The sequence below is a fragment of the Dipodomys merriami genome, unplaced genomic scaffold, assembly GCF_024711535.1.
Source record: "Dipodomys merriami isolate MVZ:Mamm:240054 unplaced genomic scaffold, mDipMer1.0.p SCAF_91, whole genome shotgun sequence".
Classification (NCBI taxonomy): domain Eukaryota; kingdom Metazoa; phylum Chordata; class Mammalia; order Rodentia; family Heteromyidae; genus Dipodomys; species Dipodomys merriami.
Genome location: NW_027206524.1, coordinates 3333154 through 3354466, shown reverse-complemented (window position 1 = coordinate 3354466; position 21313 = coordinate 3333154). Strand labels below are relative to the sequence as shown.

At 38.0% G+C, this 21313-nt stretch overlaps 1 protein-coding gene across 1 annotated transcript in view; it reads left to right on the top strand.

Moving 5' to 3' along the window:
* Nucleotides 1-21313, top strand: part of LOC138821317 (guanylate cyclase soluble subunit alpha-2) — a 204037-nt gene that overhangs the window by 112835 nt on the left and 69889 nt on the right. The window contains exon 6 of the mRNA XM_070013456.1: nucleotides 15047-15190. Coding sequence (XP_069869557.1) covers nucleotides 15047-15190 — 144 coding nt within the window. The remainder of the gene's footprint in view (nucleotides 1-15046; nucleotides 15191-21313) is intronic.

Genomic DNA, 21313 nt, shown 5'->3' with positions numbered 1-21313 from the left:
AATGAGACTTCTTTATAAACAAAGAATTTCATGTTGAGAGGTAAAAGGAAACACGTTAAAACATGCATGACTTCATGGGTTCAACCATGGGTAAGCAGAGTTGTCTACCCTCCATTAGCTGAGATCACTTCAACTCTAAAAGAATAGGTGTAAATACTTCCAGCTACTGCCTGAATGACTGATGAGTTTTAAAGGAAATGCCTTAATATTTCAAGTTACATAATAAAGAGAATGTTAGAGATTGAGTCGTACCAAAACACATGGCATCTATGAGTGCAGATGGCAGGAGGAAGTCACTGAATGCTATTGAATAGTAGTGGGTAGAAGACGGGGGAAAATGAGTATAAGCCAGGGCTCCCTCGGATCAAAGGACAGTATGCGCATGTGTGAAATTTCATAGGAAACCCCTTTGAACAAGTAACATACACCGAAAAAACATGGACATCAGGAATGGAAAGCACATCCTGTCCAGAGCTTGTAGAGTTGGTGGAAGGGTGAACAGAGAGGGCAAGGGTGGGCAAAATACTTCATGTACATGTGTGAAAATGGAACAGTGAAGCTTGTTGGGATTGTTTTGGAAATGGGGGAGATGAGCGGGAGTGAAGGAAGAGTGAGTCTAATCAAAGTACATTCTGTACATGCAGGTTAAAAATGAACCCTGTACAACTAATTAATATTTTTATAAAAGGAGAAAAAAGGAAAAATTTCAAATGGCATAACAGCCACCATTTATTGATTTGCTGTAGCAAACTACTCATTTCTTGTTAGAGTCATAGCAATATATTGAATAATTTATTCCCAGAGCTACCTAATAAGTAACTGCAAGTTGACGTAGAATTTCATATGGATTTCACAATGTCAGAGAGAATTGCTTTTTTTTAAATATGAAAGATAGCAATTACCTTTCATATAAATAGTGATCTGTATGTGTTTACATTTTCTTCTTTACTGATCTGTGCAGACCTGCTGCACAGATTACAATCAGCCCCAAATCAGATTTGGAAAGAGCCCATTTTATTTTGTAGGTTTCATATTATGCTCCAGAGGTTGAATCTTCTTGGAGTGAGGAAGTCTCATAGATACAAAACACACTCACACACTCGATGGTTACTGTTTTAGTTGACTCTCTCCCTCCTCCCTCCCCCTCTCTCTTTCTCTCTCTCTGTCTCTCTCTTTTTCTCTCTCTGCCTCTCTTTCCTCTCTCTCTTCTCTCTCTCTCCTCTCTCTCTCCTCTCTTTCGTCAGTTGTGGGGCCTGGGTGCTGTCCCTGAGCTGCTTTTTGCTCAAGGGTAGTGCTCTATCACTTTGAGCCACAGCTCCACTTCCAGTTTTCAGGTGGTTTGTTAGAGGTAAGAGTCTTATGGATTTTCCTTCCCTAGCTAGCTTTGAACCCTGATCCTCAGATCTCAGCCTCCTGAGTACCTAGGATTATAAGCATGAGCCACCAGTACCTAGCTAGTTGAGCCTTTTTTGAATAGTAAGCTTTCATTGTAAAAGGTGGATGAATGATTTCCCTTATGAAATAAGAATTTGTATAAATTACCTTTAGCTTCTGTATAATTTATCACAATAATTTATAGGAGAGTTAGCCAAATGTCTTTTTTTCCCACTTTGAGTGTCTTATGTTTTAAAGCCAGATAGATATATTGAATCCTTCTCAGAAAAGTGAGGAAATTAGCCTGCATTTGCCAGCACTTTTAAACTTCCTCCAGCCTTGGGGCATTACTATAGCAATCCCTGGAGCCAGGAACTTCTCCTAATTCATAGATTTTATCCGTGTTAGGTTCTTGCAGGGAAAACTGTCACAGTGCTTTTGTTTCATTTAGTCTGATGTTTATATTGCTAAATGAGAAAGATACATAAACAGATTCACTTGCGAAAACATGCTGGAATCTCATCGTTAAACCCACATACCAGGGTTTGAGACAAGAATGGTAATAGTCCAGGAGTTTGCAAAGCTGTATTGCATCTCTAAGAGTCTGAGACTCTTCCTTGACATCTTTCCTGTGTGTCAAAAAGCAGATGGCAGCTTTTCCCTTCCTTCCTCCTCTGTAGGCGTCGTCTACCGGGTGCAGGAGGGAAATCAGTGATTCCAGGTGCAGGCAACGAGGAGCACATTTTTAAAAGAAGAAACTGAAGCTGAGCACAGGTGGCTCTCACCTGTTATCTTAGCTACTCAGGAGGCTGAGATCTGAGGATTGTAGTTTGCAGCCAGTCCCAGGCAGGAAGTCCATGAAACTCTTATCCTCAATTAACTATCTCCCCCACCTCCCCCCTGCCAAGAAAAAAAAAGCCAGAAGTATAGCTGTGGCTCAACTGATAGAGTCTTGTTAGCCTTGAGAAAGAAGCAGGGACAATGCCCAAGGCCCTGAGTTCAATCCCTGGACTGTCACAAAAGGAAAAAAAATACCGCAGAAATGGAATAAATTCTTATATAATCTTTAAAAATCATCTTGTTCCATGAATGTCTACAAAAATTATTTTAGTGAGAAAATGCTTCCTACTGTTGGGCAGAAGGTGTATGTAGTGGGGTGGAATTCCTATGATAAACCCCAATGTGGTCTTATGTATTAATTAATTTATTTTTGCTGTTCCCCGGGCTTGAACCTGGGGCCTGGGCTCTGTCCCTGAGCCTCTGTGTGTTCAAGGCTAGTGCTCTACCACTTAGCCACAGAGCCCCTTCCGGCTTTTTCTGAGTCATTTATTGTAGGTACAAGTCTCATAGACTTTCCTGCCCAGGCTCGCTTTGAACCGTAATTCTCAGAGCTCAACTAGGATTACAGGAGTAAGCCACTGGTGCTCAGCTCCAGTGTGATCTTTAACTCTCAATGGAGGCAAACATTGAGTCTTGACTGTCAAGCCTGGGTTAGCAAAAGGAAGAGAAAAAAAACAACAACAACAAGAACAGGTATCCAGGAAACACCACAACCACACTTCTTTCTGTGAGACCAAGAAGTCTGATCTTGAAACTCTGAAAAGAATCCAAGTATCCTAAATCTGACTGGAAGATCAGGAAAACAGGAAGGAGTCAAAATCCAAGTACAGTCTTGCACATGAGCCCTTGCAACTGGGCACCAGAGGGCCATATTACAGGAGCTGGAAAGCAGCCTGTCCAAATGCAAAGATAAAGAGGGGCTTTGGGATAAATGATACAAAAGCAGAGTCTAGGCCCTGGCTAGGACCAGGCTTGGGGGCTAAGAACACACAGGACACCACCACAGAAGCAAAGGGAAACAAGTATTGCAATTTCCCTAAGGATAAAGAGATGTCCACTGGGCCTTTACAGAACTAAACAGAGGGATTTGACCCACAAAACATGATGCCAATTCTTGTATCCTTTCCTTAGAATGCAAAGCACCTAGTATGGATACTCTTGGGCTTAATCCAGTTTGAAAACTGTCAGGAGGTAGCTTGACATGTGAAAATCTCCTAATGCCAATATGACTTTATAAGCACCAATTCTCCATACATGCAGCATAAGAGGGGTTATGAAAGCCATTAAGGCCGTGCACATTACATTTCAGTAATGTAAGTACATTGTTCTACTTCATTACTATAAACTCCAATTAGCTGTAATTCCTTACCAACTTTGTAGGAAGCAAGTCTGTATGTTCTGTCATACTATGTATCTGTTAACCACAGTCCTTAGGCTGGGGGTGTTTATGAAGTACAGAGTTTGTTCTCTTCCTGGGCTCTTGCTCATGGTGCTAGCATGTGGCATGGCCTTGGGTCTGCATCCTCACAGGGCAGGAGGCTGAAAGGGAAGAATACTCACTCCTGCAGGCTTTCTTCATGGTGGCACGTAGCTATCGGTAAGAGTGGAACCCTTACCAGCCTGAAACTTGCCTTTGGGCCCCATCTTCTGACATTGTGGTACTCAAGTTCTCCACTTGAGTGATGAAAGACACAATCAACCCTTAACACATTCTGAAAATGAATGTTAGAAATTCAGAAATAGTGATTAAAAACTAACCATTTTAGAAAGGTTTATCAGTTCATTTTTGAGTGAACACAGATCAACTGGTAGTAAATAAATACAACTAATCAATGGAAACAGAAGTGATTATTATTATTATTATTTTATTGTGAAAATACTGTACAGAGGGGTTACATTACATGGGCAAGATAATGAGTACATTTCTTATCAAGCATTGTAGCCTCCTCTTTTGTTTTCCCTTCCCATCCCTTCCCATCCTCCCTCCCCACCCCCCCAACTCAATCCTCCCCCCCCAAAGTTGTAAAGTTCGTTTTCGACATAACGACTTGTACATCTCATTGTTGCAATGGGTCCACCTGTATCCCTATTTAAACGATTTGTTTTTTCCCTTTCCCTCCACAAATTATACCGACATCAAATACAGTGAAAGCAGGGGTTATACTATGGGGGAGGGACATACAAAGCAACAAAAATATAATCTTATAAATAGAAGTGAATATTATTATTGGGAAATAGATATATAGAGATAAATATGCATCATAGAGAGGTTTCTACATCCGTTGATTGGTGTCTGCTGCGAGCGTGTTTGGTAACTTCCCAGGGAAGCTGCTGTGTACCATCCTGAGCAAGACCCCAAAGGCTTTGCGTAGATACCCTGGGAGCATCAGCATTTGCATAAAGAGTCAGGACAGGCTGAAGTCTTCATCTTTTAACTTGCTTGGTAAAAGATGAAAGCCGACATTTCTCACAGGAAGTGGCAAGGGTTAGAAAACTTTATGCCTCAGGAGTTTTGATTTGTCTTGACACTTGACAGCGTGGAGCTGCCACGCTGTCTGTTCATCCGACCTTCCGCCGGCCTTCATCCTTCCAAAGCTCAAGGGCTCACTTCACACCAACTGGGATTTTGCAGGGAAAAAACAAGAAATGAAATGCTTCCCTTTTCCCTCTTGTTTTGTGTTATCATAACACAGAGAGCTTTTCAAAGAACTTCAGTTCTGGTTTGACTTTTATCAATATGTAGATAGCCTTTTAGTCCACTTCCCAGCACCAAAGTCTGTTCCATTTAGAAACAGTTCATTGTCTCCTCCACCTAGATTTACATATTTTCTGTTTTAATGACAGGACAAATACTTCTGCAGTTGATCACAGTGAAGGGTTTCTACTAGTTCTTATCTTTGGCCTCCATCAACATCAAGACGTTTTCTTTTGCTGCAATTTTTCTTTTATTATGAATCTTGAAGCTGCCGCACAGAGGAGTTGCTATTGAACAAAGCAGCTTTATGAATACAGTTTGATTGAAAATGAAGTGCCTGCTCGTACTTTAGAAAAGAGGAAATTTCTGAAGTAAAAATATAATTACTGATTTCATTCATTCTCTCATTCGATAAACATTTGGAACCTGCGCTGTGGAGAAGAGGGCATAACTTGCCTACAGGCCAACCCACTGTTATGGAAATTAGCATATATTTTTAGCCCAATTTTAATGAGTGGAAAAGAAGTAATTTATGTGCTTTGGGAGGTAAGGTGAAAGTCACAGATAAGCATTCTGTTCTGACATCTTTTCTACTAAGGGGATTATATTGTCAGTTTCAAAATAAAGTATGGAAGGGGATTTTGTCTCATTAATTTTTTTTTTGGCCTTTGGCAAGCACTTAGGTTGGAGATAAGGAAGGTACCCATGCTAGAAGCATCGTTGTCTTTTCGTTCCCCTTATTTTTTTTTTCCAGTTCAACTGAACAATATCAGTTCTGTCTTAACTACACTACTTGGAATTTTTATCTTCCTACTTTTAAAACACTTCATTTAAACTCTCTGTCTTGTTTTCCTCAGCCATAAATCAAGAAACTAAATTAGGTTTATGTAAGATGATTAGGTTCTGGCTATTGTTTCTCAAACAGGGTATACCTGGGTTTGTATGAAGTGTGTAAGTGTGTGTCTGCATATGTGTATGTTATGTACATGTGTGCACTAAGTGTGCTTGGCTTGGATGATCATGTGTTTGAAGGCATACAATCAGTTTACCAAAAACAGATAAAATACTTCTGGATTAGCTTCATTCTTTCAGGTTGTTAGGATTTAAAGCTATGCCAAAAAAAAAAAAAAGGGATGGGGGATAAGAATGAAGAAAAGGAGAAATTGCTTTTTGCCATGTATTAATCCTTGCTAGAGACCCAACTTGGCATACTGATGTTCTAAGACTTGTCAGAAATCCTTTGCTAAATATTCACAGAGTGGCAAAAACAATTAGGGACAATGGTTATGGAAAAAGCTATGATTATCAAGTGGGTTTTTATGTTTGTTTGTAAACAGGTTGAAATAACTGGCAGGAAAACTTAAAAGTGCAGAAATGTGCACAAATTGAAAACTAGTTGCTCAGATAAGTGGTTAGTAACAGTTGGAACTTAGAACTTAATTTATTACCCCACAGAGATACTACATAGAGACAAGGTTAACTCATAGGGTCAGTGATTCTTTCATTTATGTCATGGAGTAATGATTGTGTGGACATATTCATTCTATACCTCATTTGTTGCTAGGTTGTTTTTTAATATAAAAAAAAGTGATGAACTTTTTCAAATGTCTTTTCTGCAACTATTGGTACAATCATATATTTGTTTGTTTTTGTGCCGGGTCCTGGGTCTTGAACTCAGGGCCTGGGCACTGTCCCTGAGCTTCATTGTGATCAAGGCTAGAACTCAACCACTTGAACCACAGCTCCACTTCTGGCTTTTCTGGTGGTTAATTGGAGATAAGAGTCTCATGGAATTTCTTACCCAGGCTGGCTTCAAACCATAATTTCTAAGATCTCAGCTTTCTGAGTAGGATTACTAGTGTGAACTATTGGTGCTGAGCCATATGTTTAAAAAAAAATCTTTCATTCTGCTAATGCAGCAGATCATATTAGTTGATTCAATATATTAAGCATTCCAGATCTTTGCATCCTAGGGCTAAGTTCCACTTGATTATGGTATGTGCTCCTTTAAATGTGTTATTAGATTTGGCTTGCTTGTAATTTACTGAAGGGCTTTCATCTCTGCTTATCAGGGCACTGACCTGTAATTTTATTTTCTTGTAATATCCTTATTTGGCTTTGGTATCACACTTTTATTGGGCATTAGAATGACTTTGGAGGTATGCCCCTCTCTCTTTTTAAATTTTTTTTGTCTTAATTTCCTATAACTATACCTAAGCTGAGAGGATAATAGGTGGTCATTCCATAGTTTTCTAAAATATTAAAACATTAGAATTGGTGGAGATCATCTTTTAAGAACAAATCCTTAACATATCTTTAAATATAAAGAACTAGATGAATTATATGCAATTCAGAAATAGAAATATGTTACCTTTAAGGAATTTTCAGAAATAGCTATTCTTTTGATTTATAGGTTGATTATATGATGAATGTTATATTTAAGGTTAATAAGTGATGAGTATAAATAAAATTTTATACATACATCATCAAAAAAATAAAAAGGAAACATTCATCCTTGTAGTCATATGTGATACTATTTTCTTTCTTTGTAAATAGGAAATGATACGTTTTAGGTTTAGGTGTAGGTGCTACATTTTGCTTATACATTCATTCATTAATGGCATCTTTATGTTCTTAGAGGCTGTCAAGCTATAATAGAAAATAGCCTTTCAAATCTTCAAATCTTTCTCTGCTTTACTCTATTTTCCCCCTCTAAATCTGTTTTTTTGCCAAAAAAATATTGTCTGAGCAATAAAACATACTGTCAAATTCCTATTGAAAACACTACATAGTTTTTTAAAAATTAAATATATGACAGGCTCTGTAGTTCTAGTTACGTAGGAGGCTGAGATCAGATCAGGTAGGGAAGTCCATAAGACCATTATCACCAATGGGAAAAAAAAGATTCTTTTTTTGGTGTATCCCTCCTGGTACTTGAACTCAGGGCCTGGTTGCTACATTTTTATTTTTTAATTTTTTGCTCAAGGATAGTGCTCTATCACTTGAGCCACAGCTCCACTTCTGGCTTTTGGATAGTTAGAGATAAGAATCTCATCGACTTTCCTGCCCAGGCTGGCTTTGAACTGTGATCCTCAGATCTCAGCCTCCTGAGGAGCTAAGATTATAGGCGTGAGCCATCTGGCACTTGGGTTAAAATGAAATTCTTAATGAGATGTTTTCTCTTGTTTGCTACCTGCTTGGACCACACTCTTCACTTTTGAGACATCAGTTAACATCTTGCACATTCCTTAGGTGTTAATGAAAACGCGAACAGATCTTCAACATGCTGAGGACTGGTTTAAAGGTGTGTTAAGTTTGAAATCTGTAGAAAAACCTTTCTTAGAAAATAATAAACTAATGCAGAAGGACTCTGAGAGCGATATATAACTGAGTGTAAGCAGAGTTGTAGAAGGTACAAAAAGTTTGCCAAGAACATTTAGTTGTTCCTTTTGACTGGAACATGGAATCGTATTTGGTGATAGTGATGGATGAAGTGGGGAAATTGGAGCCTTATTTTTAAAGGTGTTTACAGGACTGTATACTGATTTGCCCGCATCTAATGTGAGTATTTAAAATTAAAAAATTGACTGGATTTTTCAATGTATTTTTTTTTTGCTAACATGCCTCAGTATTTAATAACCTTGGTGATTAATGGCCTGGGGCTTGGCACCAGTATTTCCCAAATAATTGACATTCCTGTGCTGTATCTGGAATTTATACTGATACAGCTCCTGAGAGTTTTATCCAGAAAGGAGCTTTCTTTGGTAGGAAATCGCTTGGAATCCTTTTTTCCCCCCCATTTGGGAGTCACTCCCGGGCCAACTCGCTGCTCTATTTATATCCATGGCCTCGTTTCCAGTGCTGAAGAAACTCAGCACTGTACAGACAGCCTTAAAAGCAGTATTTGGGTCAGAAGCATCCACCAGAATGAGTGTAATTAGAGAGACTATTTTCTTTTTTGAAATAACGAAGGGATGTTTTGGAGGTAGTTTCATCAGTAAATCCGTAGAGAAAATGGTTTCCCTGCGAATCGCTAAATCATTACGTGCAGTCCACTTGGGTCCATTTCACAGTACTCAGCAACTCTGTTTAGATCACTGAATGTTTGTTTCCTGCGCCAGTACACATTTTCAGCACTTGGATTGTGTGTGTGAGTCTGTGTGGTTTGGGTGTGTATGTGTGTGAAGCGTGGGCTGTGCATGTGTTTGCATGCACATCTGAGCATAGAACATGTGTGCGTTTGTGCACACACATGTCTGTGTGTGGCGTAGCTGCAGGTGTGCACACACACGTCTTTGGTCTTGGAGGTAGAATCTAAAGTTCTGAGAAGGAACTGTTGGGGAAAGTTACTAGTGTGGATGGATGGTAAGAGAGAGGTAATGAGTGTATGGGGGTGGGTGGAGTTGAGGGAGGAAGTGGCGTCTCCTTTCTGAAAGTCCATTGGCTTATTTAAAACACTGACCACTCAGGTGAATATCGTACTATTTTAAATTCCTATCATATACCAGAGTTCTTCATAGTAAAAAATACCTGGCAACTTGTGAAAATGAATGTAGTGGGCTTACATCTGGATTTTGATTTTGTGTGCGTTCTCTGTGTGTGTCTGTGTCTGTGAGTGTACACATGTGTACACATGTGCCAATACTGGGACTCGAACTCAGAGCCTGGGTGCTTTCCCTTAGCTCTGTCACTCAAGGCTAGTGCTCTTCCATTGAGCCACAGTTCCATTTCTGACTTCTTTTAGTGGTTCCTTGGACATACATTCTCATAGACTTTCCTGCCCCACCTGACTTTGAGCTTCAACTCTGAGATTTCAGCCACTTGAGTATCTAGGATTACAGGCATGAGCTACCAGCACCCAGAACCACCTACGTTTTAACAAGTACCCTCAGGCAGGTGACTCTTATGCAGTTGGCCCTAAGTTTTGCATTTGAAACCCTTGCTTTTTGGCCATTAGGCATCACGGACCCCTCGATGTAGTAATTTGATGCAGTTTCAGGCATCCTAACACCATGCTAGGGATACTAAGGACAGATATTGTGATGCATGTCTGTAATCCCAGCTCCTTGGGAGCTAAATGTTATAGTCTCAGCCTGGGCCTGGGCAAAACCAGAATTGTAACACTAAAATAAACTAAAGGAAAAAAAAAAGGAGGGCTGAGAACATGACTCAAGTGGTTGAAGGCCCTGAGTTCAAACCCTAGTACCACTAAAAAAAAAAGGTAAATGAAAAATAAAGTTATGTATCTAGTATGGGAGAGTGTAAACTTTCTATCTCTGTCTCTCTCTCACACCCCCCCCACACAAATGCATTCTTGACATGCTTTGTTCTGTGTCAGTGACAGAAAATTTCCTCCCAGTGGTTATAGATTCTTCCTCACTGCCAAGAAAACAAAAAGCAAGATTATTATTGACCCAGAAATAGGGAAATGAAAACTCAGAAAAGTGAGGGTTGAGTCCTGATAGAGACATTTCTGAGATATTTCTTGAGCCTTTACTTGAAGGGAGGAAGAAAAATGTTAAGGAATGAGATTATATTAGGGACCAAAAATGAATGTTTTGAATTGATTTAAAATTGAAATGAAGTTTACAAAAGAATGCATGTGTCGAAGGAATTTATTTTTACTACCATTATTTCTGGATCAGTGTTTATCAATTTGTTTACAAATAGTTGAAGAAAGATGTGGCAAGGCAGGTTAATTCTATAAAGTTTGATTAAAGCAGTTATAGGAACATGTAGGCCGTACCTTGCACATATTTTCTTTACATAAATCTCTTCTGTGTTAGGAAATGGATGCGAGTTTGTTCAGATATTTGCAGGAAGCATCATTACTTTCCCATTCTCACCCCTCCTTGCTGAGAATAAAGATGCTTAACCATCTTTATTTTTATCTAATGTCATTCTAGAACAGGTTGGAGATCCTGAAAATAGATGAGATGTACTCTTTTAGATGGTGTCTGTTGTGTCTAATGCTCTATGAAAATACTGAGACAATTATAAAGAATTCAGAACACAGCTTTTTTTTTTAATGGTTTTTGTGTGCTTTGTTTACGATGTCTATTTGTTTGGCCTAGGTTTAACTCAAGGAAATAACCTCAAGAGCAAATAGAATTGTTATATAATTCTTGCTCTTCACGAAGCAAAGTAAACAATTATTTCCAGTGGGAGCCACTAAAATGTCCACATACATTTCTGCTAAACTTTGATGAAGGGAGATGAGAGAAAACTCGAGTGCTCATGGAAAGCTGCAGGTGTTGGTGTGTGTGTGTGTGTGTGTGTGTGTGTGTGTGTGTGTGTGTGTGTGTGTGTGTGTGTGTGTGTGTGTGTGTGTGTGTGTGTGTGTGTGTGGGTGTGTGGGTGTGTGGGTGTGTGGGTGTGTGGGTGTGTGGGTGTGGGTGTGGGTGTGTGTTCTTTTCTTGTGATGTGTTTGCTTGTTTCTGGTGTCCTCTTCCAGTCCAAAGGTAACAGTGTTTCACCAAGATAAAAATATATGCATTTGAAATATTTATATATTGAATATCTAAATATAAGCATTATATTTAAATACTAATATATTGTTATAACATTTGCATATTTACATATTCAGTATTTATATATTAAATATTTATAAACTGAATATATAGTTATACATGTGTGTTACCACAGACAAAATCTCCCATCTCTATCCCATATCACTATAAAGTATGCAAATTACCAATAGCACCAAGATTTTTTCAGGTTACACTGCTAACCGTGTCTGAAAAAAACACATCATGTGATGATAGACTACTTCCATGTTATATATATGTGAGTATTTGATAACTTCTGAATACCTATTCCTTCAATTTCTCGTGGATGCCATTTCTGATTCTGTGTCGGGCATTTCCCCCTTGCCTTTAGTATTAAGTCTGGCCATGTGACTGACTTTGGTGAATGAACATAGGAAGCAGCTTCGTCACAGCTGGTAGTGAGTAGTAAGAGCATCTGTACACTGTGTCAGAACCTCCTGCTTCTGCCATGGGAACCTCCTCGCAACAAGGAGGGTCGATAGCCTTGCATTCCTGGAGCAAGAGCTCTGGACAGCCCAGGCTGTACCCCCATTCACTTCAGCCGTGAACCTGCACAAGTATTTCATGTAAAGGAGAAGCCAACCTTTGTGGTTTTAGGGCATTAAGATTTGCAGGTTTGATTGTTACTATAGCACATTTTAGTCTACCCTAGAAAAATGCCATTTTCTTCTTTGTGTTGGGTGTGATAAATAATTGTAAGGATTCCACCTCCCAATATTACATCATTGTTTATTACTGTCTTTTCCTTGCTCTATTGACAGTAGTTATTTTTCTTACATGATTTTTTATTTAAGTAGTTGTACAGAAGGGTTTCAATTCAGTGTAGCAATTCATGACTACAGTGCATCTTGATCACTAAACTGACCTCAATTGGGAAACCCAATGTTTTGAAATGGTTCCATGATCATGTCTAGATTTTAAGTAAATTTGTGACATGTACATTGTGAACCTACTTAGCCCTTCATTTTTAGCACATTCGTACGTCAGTTGGTGGTTACTTATTAATTTCTATTCTTCACCCTCCTACAGAGAATGTGCAACATTTTTTAAATGAATTCTCATGATGCAAATGAGGGAAATGCTCATGGAGAAGAAAGTAATAGATTTTTGTTGTAAATAGGATGGAAGCAATGAAGAGGATGGGGGTGATGATGATGACAATGGTGGTAGAAATTCTAAAAACCTGTTCTCTGGGATCATGTCCATTTAGAGTGGCCACAAGCCAGTATGGTTTCTGCTGGTAATGTACTCCCAACAGCTCTGGTATCTGAAAATCTCCAAGTACACAGTTTAGCAGCGCTCTAGATTTTAAAGTTCTATAGAAATGAAAGGACTGGATAATGTGAGGGCCACTGAAGGATAAGATGGCATCAGTAGGAGAAAGCTCCATGGACACATTTTAGACATTAGTCATTTACTCCGTGTCTTCCTAAGTGAGAATTGTCAAACCTTCACCAACTGACATTCCATTGTCTTTCTATTGTTACTATGCCATATATTTCCATGTTCTGGCATCAGAAAACAGGTTGTAAAGTGAAAATGGCAGTGTCATTATAGATCTGAGTGTCTTTAATCATTTCTTATGCCTAGTTATTAATCATCAGGTGATGAGATTCTGATAATCAAAGATCAGTTTGGCCATTACAGTCTCCTGAGCTTTCAAGGTGTTCTCATAATGTTTCTAAGTTAGTGCTCAAAGAATTTAAGGCAGTCCATTTCTTTCGTACTATTAATGTTAGAATGCGTTCACGTGAAATTGAATTACCGCTGCTGAATCTTAATAGAATACTTTGCAACTCTTGATATGTTCATGAGAAAATACCTTTCAGTCACTGAGGCATCTCTTCCTATTTAGTTTTACATGACACAAACATCTTGAAATGAATAGTAAAAACTAGCCCAAACAGTAAAAAAGTAAAAATCAGAAATGAAAAATATCAGTGAGAATGAACGATAATTGTTCACCTGGTTAACATGTTTGATTCTTATTACTTTGATAGGTATTTATTAAATAAGCATATTTTAGATCAAGAATATATAGAATACATAGTCCAAGAATATATAGTTGATGGGCTGGGAAGGTGGCTCAGTGGTAGAGTGCTTGCCTTGTATGCCTGAGGCTCTGGGTTCGATTCCTCAGTACCACATAAGCAAAAAGAAAAAAAAGCCAGAAATGGCTCTGTGGCTCAAGTGGTGGAGCGCTAGCCTTGAGCTGAAGAGCTGAGGGACAGTGCCCAGGTCCAGAGTTCAGGCCTCACGACCGAACCAAAAAAAAAAAAAAAAAAAAAAAAAAAAAAAAAAAAAAGAATATATAGTTGAAGCGCCGGGCACCAGTAGCTCACACCTGTAATCCTAGCTACTCAGGAGGCTGAGATCTGAAGTTTATGGTTCAAAACCAGCCTGGGCAGGAAACTCCATGAGACTCTGGTCTCCAATAAACCACTAGAAAACCAGAAATGGTGCTGTGGCTCAAGCGGTAGAGTGCTCGCCTTGAGCTGAAGAGTGCAGGGACAGCACCCAGGCCCAGAGTTCAAGCCCCACAACAGACAAAAAAATATATATATAGATATATCTCACAGGTAGTGATAGATATCGCTTATTCATGGATGCAGGTGAATTTTGATTATAGCCTATGATAAAATTCCTTCCCAGTTAGCTATAAGTGGTAAATATAAAATAGAGACGAAATCAGTTCTTTACTAAGAACTAATGAAAGGACTATTGAGGACTATACAGACTTGGAATCTGGTATTTAATATAACATTTATCACGTGTTTAATATTAGAACTAGTGAGGATTTTACCTCCATATCTACAGTAGATCCTTAGAGAACTTTCTTCTGAAAATAAGTTAGGTCAAACTTTTATGATTTGGTTATTTGGGGTGAGGGGTGTTTAATCTTGGATATTTAAAATATATAAAAATAGTAATTACCAATTGGTACGAATATTGACAATGAAATTCAGTCTGATCCAGGGAAGAACAGTGGCTGTGAACTATTTAGTTGCATGGTGATGGTTATGGATAGGTTTGTGCAATACAATTTCTCACCTTCCAAATGCATCTAATACTTTTCTTCCAGTGAGAGTATGAATAACATATTTGGAATGTGTGGCACATTTAATGGCGTGGGGTATGAATAAAGGAATTTTAGGTATTATAATTCCTAAGTAAGCCCAGATCTGACAAGAAGTTGCAGATGCATGTGACCATGTAGAGCATTTGAGAAGTAGAACAGCTGGGGTTGGAAATGCCTTCCAGGGAAGAACTATAGAAAGTCTGAAGAAGATGCGAAGGTGGCTCTTATAAAGGTCATTATTTGGAAGTTGTCTTGGCAAAATACAAATATCTTTTCATGGGGATACAATTATTTTTATTCCAGTTGTTCCTAATTTCAGTGATCATCCAATGTCAGTACTGGATCATGGCTCTGCTGGGATTACACTCAGTAATCTCATTGCTGAATTTATCCATGTTTTCCTGAAGTGTTTCAGCAATATTCCTGATTGCAGATAATGAATCATTTTTTCTTTTTTCTTTTCCTGACTCATTATCCTAAGTTTGCCTTTGGTCTGTCTGATTGCTGCAGGTGGAGACCATAGGTGATGCGTACTGTGTCGCCGCAGGACTCCACAGGAAAAGCCTGTGCCACGCCAAGCCCATTGCTCTGATGGCCTTGAAGATGATGGAGCTGTCGGAAGAGGTGCTCACTCCTGATGGAAGACCTATTCAGGTAAGCCAGCAATCTGTGAGCAGTCAGTGTACCTTTCTTGGTATTACTGTAATTCCTAAGTCTAGATGAGTCAGGTGCTTACGAATGAACAGAGAACAACCAGGGACAACTCAGAAACCTAGGAAAACAAAGAATGGGATGTGGTCCAACACAGAACAGGTATGCAGAAGGCAGCTTCCTGTACTGAATGTCTAGGTCTAGGTGTTGCCTATGAAGCTTGGGACCTGAGTTCTAAGATAATTTCCTGTGGCAGAACTTGCAGCTCAGAGACACGTAGGAAACTTTGATAACCGTGGACACATCTGGTGTGCAGTGCTCCCTTTGGTACCTGTGAGCCTCTGCATTGTGGGGCTCCAAACATACATTCACTGGGGGACACAGAGGAATGCACAAAAGCAATTGTTTTCCTGTTACTGTGAAGAGACTCGGGTTGGTCATCTGACACTGTAGTGCTACAGGATCCTGGAATAGGTAAGTCAAAGGAATTCATCTCGAACGGCATCTAAGTGAGAGTGCAGCTGAGGCTGCAGTATATTAGAGGAAAATATTTGATAAATTAGAAAAGTGACTTTTTGATCAGTGGGAAAAGGGTAGACGTTTCAGGAAATGGTCTGCAAGACAACTGTCTTTCCATGTGGAAAATAAATTGGAAGAGCTTCTCTACTTGAATCAATCAATAAATCAGTCCTAGCTGGGTTTCATGGTGAAAAGCCACGCAATGGGGAAAAATAGATACTATAGTCAATGAATTTACTGATGGTAAATTAATGTGTGCATGCATATGTTTAGGTATAATTAATGTAAATTAATGTGTGCATGCATATGTTTATGTGTAATTAGTAAATTTCTATAATCAGTGCATCTGTATGTAGGGTAGGGAAGGTGATTTTTGTGGACTAAGCCCCAAATTTGCAGATCTCAAAGTGTACATTTTATCACGTTAAAGTGAAAACTTTTCTGTTTGTAAAAGAACACCTAAGGCAGTCAGCAACCCCAAACCAACAGGTTGTTTCCAGAACATACCAACAAAGTTATCTTTGCTTCATTAGTCTTCTCAGTAATCTCATCACTACAAGAGATTAACATTGTGACATAGTGTTTCTGTCTACTGATAGTAGTTTGGCATATGTCTCAGTGTCTATCAATGCCATCGTTGAAGAACACCAGGGATTTTCTTTTTCCTTAAAGATTGCTGGTTAACTGCTATGAGTTGCCTATGGGGGTTAAGTGTTTTATTTCCACTCATACTATGTCCTCTCTCCCTTATTCTCTCCTCTCCCCTTCCTAAAACAATCTCAGTAGACCTCAGCATTCTCTTTTCATACAGTCCTCTACAGGACTTTGGCCATACTCACTCTCATTCTCGGTCTCCACTGGCCTTCCCTGCATGCCACTGGGTACCCCCCTTCCAAATGGAGCCTGTTATACTTTCCTGGCATTCATTTTTTCCCCGAGTATATTAATTGTACAAAGATGGTTCACCATGGGATTTTACAGGCGACATGTGTAATACTTCAGGCAGATGGAGGTCTGTTGCTCTCTTATACTGTCTCCCACTTGCACACCTCCTCTCGGTGAGATTCCTTCTACACAGACACAGTGAGTTCCAGTTTTACTTGTTCTCGGTAATTCTCTTTCCTCTTTCACTCCCTTTTGGAAAAGTCCAGTAGTTTCTTCACTGCTGCTTTCGCCAGTGAGGTTCTTAGCACACACAAGATTATCACAGTGGTAATTTTCATGATAGCCTCAACTGTAGATAAGCCACGATACACAATAGAATATGATATGTATTTTGTTTCTTTTCAATGTTTTATTATCTTTAGGTAGTTGTACAAAGGAGTCGCTGTTAAACAAAGCAGTTTGTGAATACAACGCATCTTGATCGATGCCACCCCTTTAACATTCTCTGCCACCCCTTCTCTCATTCTTTTTAATTTTGTAGCCTATATGTTGATTCTTTGCATTTCTCCCCTTTCTCTTCTTCATTTGTTCATCTCTTTCCCCTTGGCCCCACCCCGACCCCTTTTGACTACCTGCTTTCTTATTGATGAACTTTGACTCTGCCTTTTTTGAGGAATTAATTTGAATCCTCCCTTGAGTCTACCATATTTCCATTAATATATTTGTATATGATTGTAAACCACCCAATGTATGTACTTTCCTCAGTATACCGTGCAGCTACAAAACCCCACCTCAGCTACTGATATTATGTGGATTGCAGGTCAAAAACATGGATTCATCATTGAAGAATTCTGTAGTTTGATTCTATTTACTTAAAGTTCGAAAGGACAAAATTGGTTATAAAATGCCATTTGGAGATGTATAAAGGGAGGCAAATCCAGCATAACATGGATCATTTTCCCCCTTTTATTCATGTGTCTCTAACATGTTCATATTTCACAATCTCAAAAAGCAGAGACTTTTGACTACTTTTCCAGTGATGAAAATAGCAAAAGGTGGAGCATCAAAAAGAAAAATTTAGATTAAGTTCCCTCAGGGCATAATTACTGAAGTATTGAAATATAGGATTGGCAGTTCACTCACCACCAGAAAAACAAAATCTACAGAAACGCTGTCTCATATCTACTGTGGACTGTAGCCGGTCGAATGATATCACTTCTGAAATCATATAGCTTACCCTTGGAAAGCCTTTTTGTTTGGGATTGTTTTCTTTATTTTGGATTTTAACCTGCTAGGAGTTAAAATATTTAAAATTGATGGCAGTATGGTCAAACAAACTTAAATGACCAGAACCAGAAAATCATGTTTTTCTGTGTTGGCTCATCAATATTTTCATTTGTGAAATGGAACATGAGCTCTATCTCATGAATCAGATCGTCTTATTAAATCAGAAGAGGAAATGTCCGCACAGAGTTAATCAGATTGCAGAAAGAGAATTCAAAATAATAAAACCACCTTAATAATTTTAGCTTCATTACTAATTTATAGTATTTGCATGGCTTGGGATTCTGTTTTGGCATATTGATTGATTTCGAAATGCCCTCTAGCTTGGTGCCATGGGAACATTTCTAAACCTACAGAGAATCTTCCATCACGAAATGCGTGGGCATTGTAATAAGTTCATTATGTGGCCAGTTGATTTTCTTACCTCAAATTAGATAAATTTTATGCTGTTCAATATGTAAGCTACTTTAGTTGCAATAATAGTACCCAAAATCCTTGAAATCAAACTTTCAGGTTTTGACAGACAGATTATTTTGTCTGGCTTTTATTGACCTCTGGGAACCGGGAGCCACATGAGGCCATTTTAATTGATTGGCAGTGATTTTTTAATGTCTTCAACTCATCAATTGTAAAACTGATGTTTTTAAATTCATGCTTTTACATTTTAATAGTGACCAAGGAATGTAGCATCTCAGTCTATAAACACAGAAGCAAATTATTTGTCAATAGATTCTCTAATGACTCTCAGAATAGTTCTAGACAGTATCCAGAAAGCATTCATAAATGTAGCTATGCAATAAATTAAGAAAAATTAGTTCATAGTGGTTTGAATTGGGGCTGCTTTGAAAAATGTAATAATTTTTTCCACATTTGAGGCATTTTCTTCTGGATGAAAATATGGAAATTCTGCTATTACAGCTATACATTTTTATTTTCCCCTAGAGGGAGAAATAGTCAAAAGAGTAAAATTGGATTTCTATTCTTCCTTTCATGAGCTAGCTGTATTGTGATTTCACTAGAAAATGGTATGACTTTGTGCTTTTTAATCTTATAAAGCTAATCTTGCTAAGAGTTTCACTGAAGTTTTTAGTGCTTAGAATTGAACTTATACTAATCTTTAACCACTCTTTGATCATAACAAATATTTCTTATTGTTTGTGCTTTATTCTTTAACAAAATGTCGATGAGGAAAAGGAAACTGCTTGAAGATTCACTAGAAAATATGATTAAGGGTATGTTAGAAAAGCAAGTGACATTTTCTCCATTTAAGGCTTTTGAAGAATAATGAGTGTATCTAAAACTCTGTTTTAATTCTGGGCTTCAGGGTTTTTTTTTTAGTGTTTTCATAAAATGTCATTGTATACACATAGAAATGCCAAATTCCTTCAGCAATTCAAGGAATAGTACATTTTATATAATGAGGCAATTATAAGGAGAATGTAAAGTAGAATTCAAACACAGTGCATAATCATGTAATACTAATGTGTTTAACCATCTCAATTGCAAATCAGGGAAATGTTAGGATTTTTTTTGTTCTAACTGCCTAGCTTACAAACAGGAATATTAATGTACAATTTACATGGATTTGTAACACATTAAAATGTTCCTTAAACCTCAACTGCTTCTAATGAGCTTATAGGATTTTTTGAGATTATGAAATGATTATTATTCTCCCAATTAATTTTTTAATTGTTGTTGCTATTTGAAAAAGGAATCTAATGCTAGTTCAAAATTTGAAGGGATTTTCCCTTGGCAAATATTGCGGTACTTAATTAACCCCATGGGATTACAGTTTCAGATTGTAGTTAGAAAAGCTAATTATTTGATAAGTTAATTTTTTATGACTCTTTGGTTATTATTTGTTGGTAAAATTCTAATTGGTACCTTAGTATTTTAAGTTTTTCTATTTTTTATTGTTGCATGTAATTTTATAGAGGGATTTCTTAGTAATATTTTCATGTATGTGTATGACACATTTTGATCAAACATCCCCCCCCCCATTGCTCTTTATTTTCCCCTAACTCCCCTCTGTTGAACAATATTAGAGGGTTTCCTTATGCTATGTCCACCTTGAAATGTGCATACTTATGTGAGATGCTCTGTATCTAAATCCTACATCTAAGGAGAAAAACTTAAGGGGACAAGAAGTACATAAGTGGTACACGAACACACTATCAAGATATAAAGCCACATTAAATGTCTCATGTTTATACATCAGACACATTTTCATTTGCTTTTAATCTCCTAGAGAATGCGCTGCATCTTATTGCAGATTTTGTAAATGACTATTCCACTGTGGTAATAACATACAGAAATGATGTATAATATTAGTCATGAATATTGTAGTTGAATGTGTTTTTTTTTAACAAATCTGTTTTGTATAGTGAGTTTATTTGGCACTAGAAATGTGTATATATCTATTTTAACATGATTATACATAAAATATTTGTTCACTGAGAGTTTAACAGGAGCTTAGCTATGATACATCATTTCAGTCACTTGTATCCTTTAAATTCATAGACGTTTATTCTATGCACTGTCTACAGATTGTTCGAATTCTCTAGTCTTCCATTCATATAAAAATCATTTGTTAAATTCACTCACTTCCTATTTAATGCCAGTTATAGAAGCCTACAGTTTCATGCCATTTTATTTTTATTTATATCCTTGAAGATACAATCTACAGCAATTTTAGACTCTTTGATAAAAAGTTAATTCTCTACAGCCCTGTGGTCCATTACATTATCTATTTCTTTGCTTGATTTTTAACCATGTTACCTATCCCCTGTATGTCTAATTCCTATTTTTATCTCGGTGCTAGACATTGTGTATAAAATATTATAAGAAATAATTTAGATTTCAGAGAAATGCTATGTGTGTTATGGGCAGAAAGGGCTCTCAAAAGACATTCTATTTTAGATTTATCCCTGGTTTTTTTGTTTGTTTGTTTTTTGTTGGTGTGGGGCTAAAACTTGGGGCCTCGGCACTATCCATGAGCCTCTTTGTGCTCAAGGCTAGCCGTCTACCACTTTGAGCCGCAGCACCCTTTCAGTTTGGAAATCAAAGTCTCACGAGGACTTTTCTGCTTGGTCTGGCTTCCATCAGCGATCCTCAGATCTCAGTCTCCTGAGTAGCTAGGATTACAGGTGTGAACCACTGAAGCCTGGCTTATCCCTGGGTTTTTATGTTACCTTTATACCTATGGTAATACTTTTTGGGGTGTTGTCTCTAAGGAGGATTTACTAAGGTCTTCCCTTGGTGTTTTTTGGATTTCACTGTTCACCTTGCTCTTTCAGTGTTATCTAAAGTGCCGCTCTTTCTGGTTATTTCTGTAGTAGGATCCCCAAATATGTACTGCTCATCCATTCCCAAGCTCAGTGTATGCCGAATCTTGGTGCCATAAGTTTTCATTCCTTGTTAGAAGACTTTCTGTTGTTA